The following is a 15,771-nucleotide window of genomic DNA, read 5'->3' as shown; positions in this document are numbered from 1 at the left end:
ATACTGGCTCCAACACTTTCCATGAGGCAATGATCCCTCACAATCAACGATAAAGTATAGGCCTGCTCAAACCGCTGACTGATAGCTGGAACTGACAGTAACGATGGCAAGTAAATGGCTTTGGCCTTCCAGTTATCTCACTGTACAAGTACAACAGACACCACCAAAATAGCCTGAACTATCATGACCAAGAGTAAACACATGACCCTGAAATCGAGGTGGAAGGGATCCCCAACAAAGTCCTCTCCATGCGGCAAACACTTCTTTGCCAAAATGCCATCCTAAAGAGAAGAACCATTGGCACCTCCGCAGCTGATCCAAAACCTCCTCTACAGCTCTCTGTTCACACCATTCCTCTCTCATACAAACACAGACAAAGGAATATCAAGTAAGTATGGCAAAATAGTCTCGATCTCCCAGTATCTATTAGACTCAGCCTGACTTACCGGTGTCACTGCATGCACATGCTGGAAAGTGCACAACTGCTCCAGGCTGCTCCAAGGCGATAGGAGGGAGCAAGCACTGTGGTGGGGAAGCATTTGCCCAAACACAGCTGCCAGCCACGTCATTACCGAGGAGGATGGCCTCCATTGGTAATGCCAGTCTACATGACATGATCAGGGTGGAATGGTAATGTGTGAGTGGACACTGAAGTCTGTTTGACAGTGTTGTGCACTGCCTCATATGGAGGGCACCATTTATGTATTCATTCATTTTTTTAAAGTATATTTTTAGACTTTTTCGCCCATAATTGATGGCATAGTTGAGAGAGACAGGAAATGGGAGGCAGAGAGGGGGTGGATGACATGCAGCAAAGGGCCACCTGAGTTGGGATTGGATACAGCGCACGCCTGCTCTACCAACTGAGCTAAACAACGCCCCAGAGGGTATCATTTATATATACTGTATATTCAAATGTTGACCAAGAAATCTAACAGTTCCTACAGAGAAGTTGCAATCGGTTGGACTATCAGTAATTCTTAATGCAGCACAATGAGGGCTTAAATTCTCAAACCTATTTTAGCCCTGAGACAAATATCAATATTCAGTGCAATGCCCTTTCTGAACGTATAGTTGGATTTCTCCTGCTCCACCAGACCACCTGTACAGAAAACTTTTGGTTTGGTCAGTTTTGGAATACACTTCAAGTATTGTCCAAAGTGTTGCTGCACATGTAACTGGCAAAAGTACATTACCTCACATGGAACACCATTTGTTGTGCACAGCTCACATGGATGACACCATTTATAATTTATATGATATACAGTATAATGCACAAGTGGGTGTTATTGGCTATCAAATATGTTATATATTAATATTAATGTCAAAATATAAACATTTATAACATAAAGTAATTTATTTTTTCTTCATTAATTATTGTAAATGTAATCTGATCTACTGTACATCCAAGTCACAAGTATAGACAAACACAATGTGCTTAACCTAATACCACACAAACAATTATAATATGTCATGTCTTCAACATATTAAACATTCACAGTGCAGCCAGGTGTAAAACGTTTGGATTTAATAAGTGGTTGAATCTCCTTTGGCAGCAACAACCTCAACCAAACCTTTCCTTTAGCTGCAGATCAGAACAGCACAACACTCAAGAAGAATTTTGGAATCTTTTTGAACTGCTTCAGCTCAGCCATGTTCTTAGGATGTCTGGTGTGAATGGCTCTCATGGGGTCATCCAGGTCTGGGCTCTGACGGGGCCGCTCCAAAAGGTGGATTTTCTTTTTTAGAAGTCACTCTGTTGTAGATTTACTTTGATGTTTAGGGTCAATGGGCCTCATTCACGAACCGTTCTTAGGAACAAATTTGTTCTTAAATCCTACTTACGAAGTTTTTACGAAGATTGTGGCATTCATGAATGTTTTCTTATCCAGAATTTGTTCTTAACTAAGAACAAAATCTACGAACAGTCAGGAGTATACTTACGCACTTTAAGTGCTGAGACTTCTGCAAAAATAACCGATTATAGCGTTTTCTTCTGTTCTGCAGTTGTATGATATTATATGATTTGAATAAGAATTATTTTCTTATCTTTTATGATGTTTTTAATAATCATATATATTAATAATAATTGACAAATCATTGCAGTCTCTTAAAAAACATTATAGACACTTAATTGTTTTTTTTCTCTTTTTTTGGGGGGGGGGGGGGGGGGGGGGCATACAGCTGCCGATATGATTTTTTTTTCCTAATTGTGGGCTGCAACAGTGCACACTACACACAACTGTTTTTTTTTCATAGGTGATAATATGATGATATTTATGATTTATGATAACAACCCGAAGAGCTGCATCTACTGCTGACGCTACTAAATATAGCCTAAATATAAATATAAAAATATAAACTAAATATAAGCCTTTTGTTTGTTTCTTTGTTTCATTCCTGCCGCAGTAGCTCCACTTCACTACTTAAGTTCTTTTTACGTTTGGAGTCTGGTGCTCCCTCCCAGATTTTCATTTGAGCATTTCAACTTTCTTTCTCACTCCACCTTCTCTGCTCAGTGCCTGTGGTCTCTGTTTGCACACGGCCCTGCAGTCTCATGCCCTTTTACGGGCATTGATGGGGCCGTTACCTATGCTAATCCTATGTTAATTAGACTGACCTGGCACACGCCCTCAACTTACGAGGAGATGGCATAAGAACACAGCTGCGAACAATTCTGAGGCTTACGAACGCGTTGATGAATCTGACGTAGGGTTTTCTTAAGGAACTTCTTAAGAACAACTTAAGAAAGAATCTAAGAAGATTCTTAAGAAGATATTGGTGAATGAGGCCCATTGTCCTGTTACATCACGACTGAGCTTCAGCTGGAGGACAGCCACCCTGACATTATCCTGTAGGAAGCCTTGATAAACTTGTGAATTAATTTTGCCCTTGATGATGGCAAATGTTACAGGCCCGAACTGTGATGCTCCTTTGTACCTCACTGTTGGGATGATTTTGACATGCTGGTATACGTAGTGCCATTTTTACACCATTCATACAAAAAAATCCCCCAAAATTAAATCTTAGTTTCGTCAGTCCACAAAACATTTTCTCTATGTTGTGGCATTTAAAGGTGCTCTTAGGCAAAACCTCAGGCCTGTAAGGATGGGTCATGGGTGTTTTTGGAAAGCAATTGTTGCAGAAAACTAGTGTAGGGTTCTCTAAAAATGTGTATAAACATTCATTCTTTATTTTACTAGGTTTCTATAATCTCAGTCATGTTTAAAAAATATGCAGATTATCCCTTTATATTGCTTCTAGAACACAGCTAGAGTAGGACTTCATTTCCCAGAATCCTCTGGTTTTTCTCGTTTTTGCAATAGTCATGTTTAAAATAAATATTGTTCATATATTAACTCTGTATTTCATGGATTATATTGTTTAAAAATATTCTATGGTCTTTAAATTATAAAGGTTAACTTTAACTAACCCTAACCCTAAAAAGAGACTAGAACATTCTCCGGGAGGAAGTATCCCACAGTTCACCGGGACAGTGAAGGAGCTGGATGCATTTTCCTCGGCAGAGAGAAGTCAGACTCGGACTAAAGGTTGGCCCAGATATTGCACTGCCAGAGAGACTTTAACCGGTCAGAATATTCTTTTCACGTAGCTCAGTTGACTGTGTTTACTTTACACGACGGTGAAGTTTTACGAGCCGCGACAGCGTGGTCTCCGCCATTATCTCCGTACGTTAGCTTAGCAGTGTTGCTATCAGTTAGCTCCTTGGCAGAGAACCAGACTGCTTCAACACGGACACGAGGACGTCTCCACAGGGCCTTCGTGTGGGTGTGAGGACGGAACGGACGGACGGACGGGACGAGGAGTCGACAGCAGGGAACAAGGACGTGTCGCAGGTAGCGTGAGTACTTGACATTGGAACGATACCGAGTGCAGGATACAGGCACGGGACTGTGTTAAAACTGTGACTGTCCCGTTTTCAAAGTTAACTCTTCTGTTCATAACTGGATAAAACTTCATGTGCACCAACGTTTCAAATGGGCCCCAACGGTTAGGGAAAATTATCCAAGCGCTTGGGTTAGACTTTTTCTGGTATCATTATCATTCATGTGAACTGTGAAAAATACTGTGGTACAAGTGTGGGTACATTTACTGTGTACTATTGGTTGATATTTCTATGCATTTGGGTTATTGAAGTCACATTTTGAACAGTTAAAAGGTGTGAATACAGTTGAAAGGTGTGAATACAGTTGAAATATTAAGAACACATCTAGGTAATTATTTCATATGTGAATGGTTTATTAAAAAGAGAACCATAATTTGATTTAGTTTATACAAGTAAGCTAAAAACCTTATTTCATAGGTTTATTATTATTTTCATTAAAAAGATTGGGTTGAGCGCAAATTAAAAACATTGGTAACCCTTTAATTTCCAGGCCGTTAATTACGTCATAATATCAAGAAATTACCCAGAAATAATGATTAATTGCGTAGTAATGTCAAGAAATAGCCTAGAAATAACGGTCAATTTCATAGTAATGTTGAGAAATATAACCAGGAAATAACTTTTAATTGTGTAGAAATAGCCCAGTAATAATGATCAGTTGTGTTGTAATGTTGAGAAATATAGCCCAGAAATAACAATTAATTGCATGGTAATGTCAAGAAATATAGCAAAGAAATGACACTCTAGTAATATAGACAAGTTGTAGTAGTAGAATTGCAGTGAATTACTGCTAAGTATTGGGTAATTACAGAGTAAATAGCCTGTTGTTTCCATGATATAGTCAAGTACTTTCAGTGTGATTAACCTGATGTAATTGTAATTTCCAGTCTTACCTTATGGTTAGCTGCAATATCTGTTTCCCAAAAGCAAATGGTAGATCTGGCAACTGCTGGAAATGTCACCATAGTTAACCCATAATTACCTTTCTGCTGCCTGCAAAGTGTAGTGGACTTTGTTCCTTAGAAACGTATGGGTAGTTTCAACATAACTAACATGGTTATGAGAACTTCCACTGTAATAGTCTTGCCCAGTGGAAATGTCACCGTAGTTAACCCATAATTACCTTTCCACTGCCTGTAAAGTGTAGTGAGCTTTGTTCCTTAGAAACGTATGGGTAGTTTCAACATAACTAACATGGTTATGAGAACTTCCACTGTAATAGTCTTGCCCATAACCCATTTGGATGAAAGATGGTAGATGTGGCAACTGCTGGAAATGTCACCGTAGTTAACCCATAATTACCTTTCTGCTGCCTGCAAACTGTAGTGGGCTTTGTTCCTTAGAAACGTATGGGTAGTTTCAACATAACTAACACGGTAATAAGATCTTACACTAATAGTCTTTCCCAGTAACCCATTTGGATCAAATGTATAAATATTTTCCAACAAAGATAAGCTACGTACCATGAAATGTCACAACATGAACTCTTTTTAGGAACATAGAAGCCATTTCCAAATAATGGAGGAGATAATTACCTTCACATTTTATATTAAGTGTACAATATTCCTGCTATAACCTATCCACCTTTTTCTGAACTTCATAGAAGAAAGGCAAAGTAGATTAAAGTACATGAATGGGATGTTGTCCTGTTAAATCTCAAAACTCATATTCACATGTTCCCATGAAGAAAATACAATGAAGCTGTTTTCAGTTGTTTTTAATAATTTTTAAAGCGTATTGGAACATTCCCAGTAGAGTTATTCCCTTTCTGATACAGTATTGGAAATGCCTCCGATACCACCAAAAATGTTGGCATCGGTATCAGCAGTAGGCTACTGGAGTCCAGCTGTAGCCGGGACGGTCTGCAGGCCCCGACTACTGCGTTGTGTTCTGTGAACAATAACACGGGACGCAGGGCTGGGTTCACACTCAGGTTTATTCCTGTATGATGGCAACATAAAACAAAAAGGATGTGAATTAAATGGTCATCTTCTCCATAAAAGTCCTACCACACAAAAAATAAAATACATTTAGCATGACGGCTAGTACATAGAGGACGCATTGACACATGCACACCACACACACACGCAGGCACACACGCACGCACGCACACTCACGCACACACACAGGGAGAAATCGCGGCAAAATAACTGTCTCTCTCTTGCTCAAAACAGCTCTTAAAACACACTACACGACAGAAAACACCATTCCAAACAGTTTTAGATTAACATTTGTTCATTAAATTGACAATAAAACTCAACAGATAGGACTTTTAGGTCCCGGAGCCTCAACAACATACCTCTCGACTTTCACTCAAGAACAGCAGACTGACGAGAGAGAAGGGAGCGACGTGCGTCATATCCGCAGACTTTCAGAATAAAAGATCGGGTTTGTAAAGATGAAAGAAATACAAAAATAAAACCACAAAAATTTGAATGATACAGTATTAACAATAACAATAATCCATATTTGAAGTAAAAAGAAACCAAAACACATCATCTGATGGATTTTGGTGAAATTAATAACAATAAAATAAACACCAAAATGTGTAGTAGTTTCCTTTTTCTGTTTATCTGTGGCCCACAACATCATTTTAATTATTATTTTAATAATTATTATTCTATTCTAGCTGCATGTTGTATTTATAACCCACAGATAAACACACGTGGTATCGGATTGGTGCCTGTAACAAAGGAAACAACACATTTTATTGTTATTAATTTCACCAAAATCCATCTGATGATGTGTTTTAAGTTCTTTTTTACTTTAAATATGGATTATTGTTAATATAATTACATTTTTGTGGTTTTATTTTTGTATTTCTTTCATTTTTACAAACCCGATCTTTTATTTTGAAAGTCTGCGGATATGACGCACGTCGCTCCCTTTCTCTCTCGTCAGTCTGCGCTGTTCCTGACTGAGAGAGGTATGTAGTTGAGGCTCCGGGACCGAAAAGTTACATTTGTTGAGTTTTATTGCCAATTTAATGAACAAATGTTAATCTAAAACTGTTTGGAATGGTGTTTTCTGTCGTGTAGTGTGTTTTAAGAGCTGTTTTGAGCAAGAGAGAGACAGTTATTTTGCCGCGATTTCTCCCTGTGTGTGTGCGTGAGTGTGCGTGCGTGCGTGTGTGCCTGCGTGTGTGTGTGTGGTGTGCATGTGTCAATGCGTCCTCCATGTACTAGCCGTCATGCTAAATGTATTTTATTTTTTGTGTGGTAGGACTTTTATGGAGAAGATGACCATTTAATTCACATCCTTTTTGTTTTATGTTGCCATCATACAGGAATAAACCTGAGTGTGAACCCAGCCCTGCGTCCCGTGTTATTGTTCACAGAACACAACGCAGTAGTCGGGGCCTGCAGACCGTCCCGGCTACAGCTGGACTCCAGTAGCCTACTGCTGATACCGATGCCAACATTTTTGGTGGTATCGGAGGCATTTCCAATACTGTATCAGAAAGGGAATAACTCTACTGGGAATGTTCCAATACGCTTTAAAAATTATTAAAAACAACTGAAAACAGCTTCATTGTATTTTCTTCATGGGAACATGTGAATATGAGTTTTGAGATTTAACAGGACAACATCCCATTCATGTACTTTAATCTACTTTGCCTTTCTTCTATGAAGTTCAGAAAAAGGTGGATAGGTTATAGCAGGAATATTGTACACTTAATATAAAATGTGAAGGTAATTATCTCCTCCATTATTTGGAAATGGCTTCTATGTTCCTAAAAAGAGTTCATGTTGTGACATTTCATGGTACGTAGCTTATCTTTGTTGGAAAATATTTATACATTTGATCCAAATGGGTTACTGGGAAAGACTATTAGTGTAAGATCTTATTACCGTGTTAGTTATGTTGAAACTACCCATACGTTTCTAAGGAACAAAGCCCACTACAGTTTGCAGGCAGCAGAAAGGTAATTATGGGTTAACTACGGTGACATTTCCAGCAGTTGCCACATCTACCATCTTTCATCCAAATGGGTTATGGGCAAGACTATTACAGTGGAAGTTCTCATAACCATGTTAGTTATGTTGAAACTACCCATACGTTTCTAAGGAACAAAGCTCACTACACTTTACAGGCAGTGGAAAGGTAATTATGGGTTAACTACGGTGACATTTCCACTGGGCAAGACTATTACAGTGGAAGTTCTCATAACCATGTTAGTTATGTTGAAACTACCCATACGTTTCTAAGGAACAAAGTCCACTACACTTTGCAGGCAGCAGAAAGGTAATTATGGGTTAACTATGGTGACATTTCCAGCAGTTGCCAGATCTACCATTTGCTTTTGGGAAACAGATATTGCAGCTAACCATAAGGTAAGACTGGAAATTACAATTACATCAGGTTAATCACACTGAAAGTACTTGACTATATCATGGAAACAACAGGCTATTTACTCTGTAATTACCCAATACTTAGCAGTAATTCACTGCAATTCTACTACTACAACTTGTCTATATTACTAGAGTGTAATTTCTTTGCTATATTTCTTGACATTACCATGCAATTAATTGTTATTTCTGGGCTATATTTCTCAACATTACAACACAACTGATCATTATTACTGGGCTATTTCTACACAATTAAAAGTTATTTCCTGGTTATATTTCTCAACATTACTATGAAATTGACCGTTATTTCTAGGCTATTTCTTGACATTACTACGCAATTAATCATTATTTCTTGGTAATTTCTTGTTATTATGACGTAATTAACGGCCTGGAAATTAAAGGGTTACCAAAACATTTAATTTCATTGATCTGAGACAGTGATCCTCACTATTTTTTTCACAAGAGCCACATTGGCAGTGCAAAATCAAGGGGAGAGCCACTTTTGCGACAACATACTAAGTCACCTTTGCAAATGTGCATTTCTACATATAAATTGGACATCCCACAAAAAAAGAAATAACACAGCCAATACATTTTCATTTAAGACCATATTACCTTAATACTGGGATGAGCAGAAGCTGGGTGTAGCCGATGTCGATCTGGCCCTCTGCGTTGTGTTTCTCACGGCCTGGCCTAGGTGGGGTTCGATCCCACGACCTCCCGCACCGAAGGCGACGATGCTAACCTCTTCGCCAAGAGGTTGACAACCACTTGGCGGGTTGGTTAGCACGTCTTTTATTGGTGGAGTGAGTGCACATCCGCTACACTCACCCCCGCTGAACTCACTCCACCCAGGGCATCCGGGTCACGGCACCACTGTAGCCGATGTCGATCTGGCCCTCTGCGTTGTGTTTCTCACGGCCTGCCCTAGGTGGGGTTCGATCCCACGACCTCCCGCACCGGAGGCGACGATGCTAACCTCTTCGCCAAGAGGTTGACAACCACTTGGCGGGTTGGTTAGCACGTCTTTTATGGGTGGAGTGAGTGCACATCCGCTACATGGGCATGCATGTCCTTGACTTTCTTAATGTTAGTTTGTTGTTGCAGTGCACAGTTAGGGTTCATGCCATACAGAACAAATAAAAATTTGTCTGTCCACTTGGTTAGCACGTCTTTTATGGGTGGAGTGAGTGCACATCCGCTACATGGGCATGCATGTCCTTGACTTTCTTAATGTTAGTTTGTTGTTGCAGTGCACAGTTAGGGTTCATGCCATACAGAACAAATAAAAATTTGTCTGTCCACTTGTCTTGAAATTTTCTGTGCTCATCTTGTATGCTTCCTATATTACACCTGCCGCTTGCCTGCTTGTCCCCTCTCTGGTGTCTTGGTGCTGATTTTTGTTTGCTGCTTCCTCAGACTCATTTTCCTCACCCACTCCACTATTCGTTACAACACTGTGTGTCTGTCCATCTGCTTTTTGAGCTGGTTTCTGTCCCTTTTCTTGTTAAAAACGGTCCATCACGCTGGCTAGCGGAGCTAGCGGAGCTAACGTAGCCTAGCTGCAAACGTGCGCTGCAATGCCACATGGCTTGCCGGCTGCGTTGCCAGGTTTGACAATGCCCCCTTTAGGGATGACCTTTTTTTTTTTTTTTAATTCCACTTGAAATACTTCCTTTCACCTTCATTATTTGGGTGAAGGCAGGGAGAAGTATAATTCGGATGTTTGCGTTTTTGTAGTCCAGTGTTGTATGTTTATGTAGCACATTTGAAAAAATGTATTGGCTGTGTTACCACATAGGAAGCTACCATGCGAGCCACCAATTATAGCTTGACGAGACGCATGTGGCTCGCGAGCCGCGCAATGAGTAACACTGATCTGAGAGAACAGAAAGGGTTAAAAACACTATTTTGATTCATTTTTGGTTGGTTGAAATAAACTAGAAACTGTTCTTTTGATATAAAAAGGGTAAAAAGAAAGCATTTTGAAGCTTGAGGTATTACTGTGTTGATTAAAGGGTACAGGAAGTGTTTTTGTTTATTATTTTCTATTTTCTTTTCTATTTGCTGAAGCCTTGCTAAATTTAAAGGTATCATTCCATAAAATATAAAAAGGGTTTAATAAAATAAATATCTTTAATAATACTTTTACCTTTTACATATTGTGGTTTAACATTCTTTTAAGAGTAATTTGTATTTCTGAGGGCTTACATAATCTTTGCTAACACCTAGCATAGAAAGTTTTCAGTGGAGGCACCGCGCTAGTTATTTCCCTTTTTCCCACTCTAATGATAAAGTCCCTTGTTTAAATAAGAACCACAGCGAATTCACCATCTTTAGCTGAGAACCTAGGACCTGTTTTATTTTATTGGGTGTGACCACAGTGTAGTTTATAAACACTAAGGGGAAAAGGGGTTACACTAGGACATTCCAAAGGGTTCACATACTTTTTCTTGCCATTGTAATTTACATTTACTAGCCTACATCTACCACACGAGGTAGCTCCATAGACTGTAAAAAGAATGGACGTAGCAACCGTGACGTCACCCATTGGTTTGGGGGAGTCTGTTTTGTGCCTCTACTACGGGCATTTGAACTGCGCCATCTTGGATTTTAGTGGGAGACTACTTTCCATATTTGGAGAGGTGCAGCGGTTTGCCGGCCGGGAACCCGCCCACTGAACTCGAAGCAACCAATTAAAGGGACAACAAGGAGTTTTGGAAAAGCGAAGCGTTTTCACACTACATTTATGAGCCTCCGCGCGCACTGTGAAATTCTTTGACCGGCACAAGAGACCAAAAGAGGAGGAGCACAAGGGGAGGAGACAGAATAATGACAACCTGGGAAACTCATGCATCACAGCCCAAAGAAAATAAGACAGTTCCTTCAGCAAACTTATCCATCTCCTCTCCCAACGCTTATGCTCTCTAATCATTTTCTACAGAAGACTAATGAGAAAAGATGCATATGAAGAATTACATCGTCTGGCTCCCCCACATCTTGAGTGTTGGTAAGATTTAAAACAATATTCACAAAAAAGTAAATATATGAGGATACCTAATATATCTGTGCCTTACACAGTTGGAGTCAGGATGTGTTTGGTCTAATTTGATATTTTTAATCACTCTTTTGACTTAAAGAGGAACTATGCATGTTTTTACCTGAATTAAACAGCTTCAGAGTAAAAGTAACAGCATTTAACATCTTATTGACTAGAGGCTGTATTCTTGATTAGTAATGTCCATGTTTAAAGTCATTTGTATCATCACTTACTGTATCACTCACAAACTGTTGTGTAATTGATTTGGTTGAAAGGTATGATAAGACTGACAATAGCGTTATGATTTCCATGTGCTACTCGCAGCATTCAGTCGCATATTCTAGCATAAAACTTTGTCACAACTAAAGGCAAGGTGGGGCCAAGTAGTAATCGGAAAACTCCAGGTCACAGAGAGAGTGGACAAGAGTCTGAGCTTTCTCTGATCCAAAAGCAGAAGCAGTCGACCATGCTTAAAGGGGATACGTTTTTAGGGATCCTGAATCACTTGTATTCATTAACCAATTATTTACATTCCAGAGTTCATCTGAGGCATTTTCATTTATCTGCCAGTAAATGGGGAATGACAACAGAATAGACTGCAGTAAAGAGAGAGGAACAGATTCTTTCAAGTTTGTTTTGAAGGAGAGCGAATAAGGAGGTCATCCAATCAGAGTGCTCCTACAGTGCAAACAGCATCAAAGTAAACCTCAAAAAGGTAGCAAAAACATTTGTGGTGGTTGCTGCAATTTTGTGTTTGCCAGTGAGGTTGGTGAAGTCATGACAGTTATGTCAGCAGATGTTACAGTGACCAGATTGGGACGATGATTGAGTGGGCTGATAGTTATTAATAATTAAACAAACTGATATGGTTAAGTATACCAATAGACAACTGGCTTTAGCTAGCTAAACGCCAAGCTACATTTCAAGTGGATATAAATCTCTTCAGGCAATAGAGCACAAGACACAAATTCGTGGAGAAGCTGGAACATGTCTGCCACTCTGCCTTCAACATACCATATCTTCCTAGTGGAGGAGGAGCGTTTTGAGATAGATACATTATATTAGGTGATGGACTCACTTTATCAGTGATTTAAACTCAGACAGCAGAGAATACAGTGCTAACATGTATGGTAACCCTCTCAACTGGGGTTGCAGGAGGCTTGGGCAAGGCCACAATATGTTCTTTTAGCATAAATAACGCAGCAGATTCTTCCCACTTCGAGATGGAAAGGACAATTTTGTTGACGTCTACAGTCACTGAGAGACAATGTGCTGCATGGTGACACGCGGGTCCTTGCCATCATAGTGTACAGCTCTAGCAATGCAGTCTGACACGACTGTCTCTTTCTTTTTAGCTTATCAGTTCTAATGCTGAATTGTCTGCCACTGTTGTTTTTATCAATTGGTCCCAAGTGCCATTACTCTGCATCTTGCATTTGATCTGTTTCATCTGTGTTGCAGCACTGTTGCCTTAAGTAGGAAGGTCTATAACTTAGTTATAATATGGAATAGAGGTCTCTTTTCAGTCAGTTTTTAATTGCAAACTTGCATTAAATTAAATGCCAATAAACTCCATATAATTAATTCTCCCAAATTTCAGCCATTTCTGTGTCTTTGGCCTTTAACATTGACACAAGAGCCGCCCAGTTTAATACCGAGAGGAGAGGTTTCCTTGGAAAAAATGTGCTTCAATTCATGTTTGACAAGAACAAAAGGTAAGTCATGTTCATTACATTTGTGCAAAGAGATTGGCCACTCCCCACTAACTTACTTCTTGGTACTCTGTTACAGTGTAAAACTATTGGATCTGCCTTTACCCAATCACTCATTAGGTCGTGACTTATGTGATGTGCTTGAACACAATAAAGCTGCTGCGTGCTGCAAACAACTTCAGACGTGTCTGGCTATTTTCACCCTCTGTTTACAAAAAGAACTGCGTGCACACCAGTCCGTTTTCAGAAAAGTTTTACACTAACCCATACAGTATGCCGTCAAGAGTATGCCAAACCTGGACTTCCGGTTTGACGATGTAGAGGACGGACGTGTGGGGCAGACCTCCGTATTATTTCGGGAAATTGTGCTAAATACGTAATTCTTTCAAGTTCATTTTTCAGTGTAACTACTTGCTTTAATTAACGTCGCGCTGAACCTGCACAAAAATGAGTAACCAAACTCGGAGAAGCCAGACACAGCAACAAACTCTTCCCTTCTCTGGTCGGGGAGCTAGCAACATGGCGCCGGGGCCTTCCCCCCTCACTTTGGAAACGCTAATTGTCGAATTGGAAAAATCCAGGAAGAGCACCACTGCAGAGCTCACCGCCTCCCTGAACGCGGCCCTCGCCCCGATTAATTCAGCCCTTGAGTCCATTACCACCACCGTGGCTAAACACACTTCCACGATCACGGAGATGGAAACGGCCCTCACAGCCCAGTCAGATAGCGTCGCTAACCTGGAGCTAGAAGTTGCGGGGCTACGCTCTGAGCTAACCTCGATAACAGCAGAGCATGGTGCTCTCCAGGCTACCGTGGAGGACTTGGTGTCTCGCTCAAAGCGTCAGAACCTAAGAGTGATTGGGCTCCCTGAGGACATTGAAGGTAACAACCCGAGACAATTCATGGCAGATTTATTCAAGGAAGTGGCTGCAGAGGCACTAGCAAACTCCACACCTGAGCTAGACCGGGCCCATCGTAGCCTCAGACCCAAACCTCGTCAAGGATCCCGCCCGGTGATAGTACGCTTTCACCGCTACATCGATAAAGAGAGAGTGTTACTGTGGGCAAAGGGACACCGCAACATGACTTATCGTGGTCACAACATCAAGTTTTACGAGGACTTCAGTGCTGCAGTGGCGAAGAAGAGAGCAGCTTTCAACCAGGTGAAATCCTTGCTTTTCAACAAAGAAATACGCTTCGGCATGATCTTCCCTGCCCGGCTGCGCATCACCTTCAATGGTGTGACCCACATCTTCGACTCCCCGGAGCAAGCGGAGCAGTTTTACGAGCAGCGCATACGCGACACATGAAGGAGGAGAGGGAGCGAGCGGATCCATCACCTGTATGTATGACTTAACGATTCTTCTGGGACCATCTTTATTATTTTTATCATTATTTTTCTTTTTTGCTGGACTTCCTTGAGGTAAGCTGCGACTACAGTACTGAAATGGACCACAAACTATTTGCAGTAGCCTACCACATACCTATCATCTCCAGTCAAACATGGACAATGATAATATGTTATATGAATAACTTGGCCAACTGTTTTTTTTTTTTTTATTATTATTATTATTATTATTATTACTTTTTTTTTTTTTATCTTGCTTTGCTCTACTCCGCATATCTTTTGTGTGTATGTTTCTGTTGTTCATATAATATCTAAGTTCTTTAAAGAAACACACTCTAATTCCCTGACATGTGGGTATTAATATTTACTGCCCTTTTCTTTCACTTTTTATATGGCTTGAAGTCATCAGTTTATGGCCTGAAACTACTTACTGTAGTGTATTTTCTTTTTTCTGTATTAGTTTTACTTTTATAGTTACTATTCATTTAGTAATTTTGCGAGAAGTATTTTTTCCTCTCTTTGCCTGCACATTTTGGCTGGAAGATGACATGCTTAGCCTGGTAAAAAAACGTGGTCCCTTCTTCTCCCCCTTTTTCAATATTACTCCAGATTAAAAGTTATAAACTTTTTTATGGCGTATAGCTATTGGTTCATCAGGAGGCAAGACCTACTGCATGGCAAATCGGTTGTGTGTACTCTTGTCCTGCGACTCGTCTTGTTCTGTTATGACGAGCCTAGGAAACAATCTGTTGGATGGCTTACAGTCTAAACACTGGCCATTGTGTTTTTGGAGAAATGTTTGTTTTTTCCTTATTCACTGGGAGGTTTTTTGTGTTTTTTCCTTAAAGGTACCTACATCTGGATGCTACCATAATGCTCGTTTGGTTTCTAATCAGGATGCTCATTTGTTTCCAGTCATTCTTACCACCTGTGTATTTTTTCATCTGTGGGTGATTGATGGTTAACCCAAGTATTTCCCAGAGAGGACCGAGTGGGTCTAATATTCGGCTTGTGAGTTGGAACGTTCGTGGTCTCGGGGGCCCAGTAAAGCGATCTAAAGTGTTTTCTCATCTCAAAGGTCTTAACACTGACATTGCTTTCCTCCAGGAGACTCATTTACGTTTAAATGATCATTGCAGAATGCGTAAACCATGGGTTGGGCAAATATTCCATTCAGCTTTCAATAGTAAATCTAGGGGTGCTGCTATTCTTATTAATAAACGTATCCAGTTCTCCCCTGATCAGATTATATCTGATCCCCATGGACGTTATGTTATAGTGAGTGCCACATTATATCAAACTTCAGTTGTATTGGTTAATGTTTATGCCCCTAATTGGGACAACCCAAATTTTATGACTTCCCTTTTTTCAAAAATTCCTAATTTGGACACCCGTCGTCTCATTCTAGGGGGAG

General features: G+C 40.1%; 1 protein-coding gene across 4 annotated transcripts in view; it reads left to right on the top strand.

Annotated features, from left to right (window-relative positions):
- The first annotated feature begins 11,061 nt into the window (after window positions 1-11,061).
- Window positions 11,062-15,771, top strand: part of LOC310990834 (integrin alpha-L-like) — a 54,419-nt gene continuing 49,709 nt past the window's right edge. For 2 of the 4 annotated variants that reach the window (XM_083978362.1, XM_083978361.1), the window contains exons 1-2: window positions 11,069-11,266; window positions 12,897-13,011. In XM_083978362.1, the coding sequence (XP_083834488.1) occupies window positions 11,218-11,266; window positions 12,897-13,011 (164 nt within the window). In that variant the 5' untranslated portion in view covers window positions 11,069-11,217. Of the gene's footprint in view, window positions 11,267-12,896; window positions 13,012-15,771 lie in introns of all 4 variants that reach the window. The other 2 variants (XM_083978364.1, XM_083978363.1) reach the window with 2 other exon arrangements.

The sequence above is a fragment of the Trachurus trachurus genome (assembly GCF_905171665.1).
Source record: "Trachurus trachurus genome assembly, chromosome: 1".
Lineage (NCBI taxonomy): Eukaryota > Metazoa > Chordata > Actinopteri > Carangiformes > Carangidae > Trachurus > Trachurus trachurus.
Note: the sequence above shows the minus strand (reverse complement) of the source record. Positions and strands in the feature narration are given on the sequence as shown.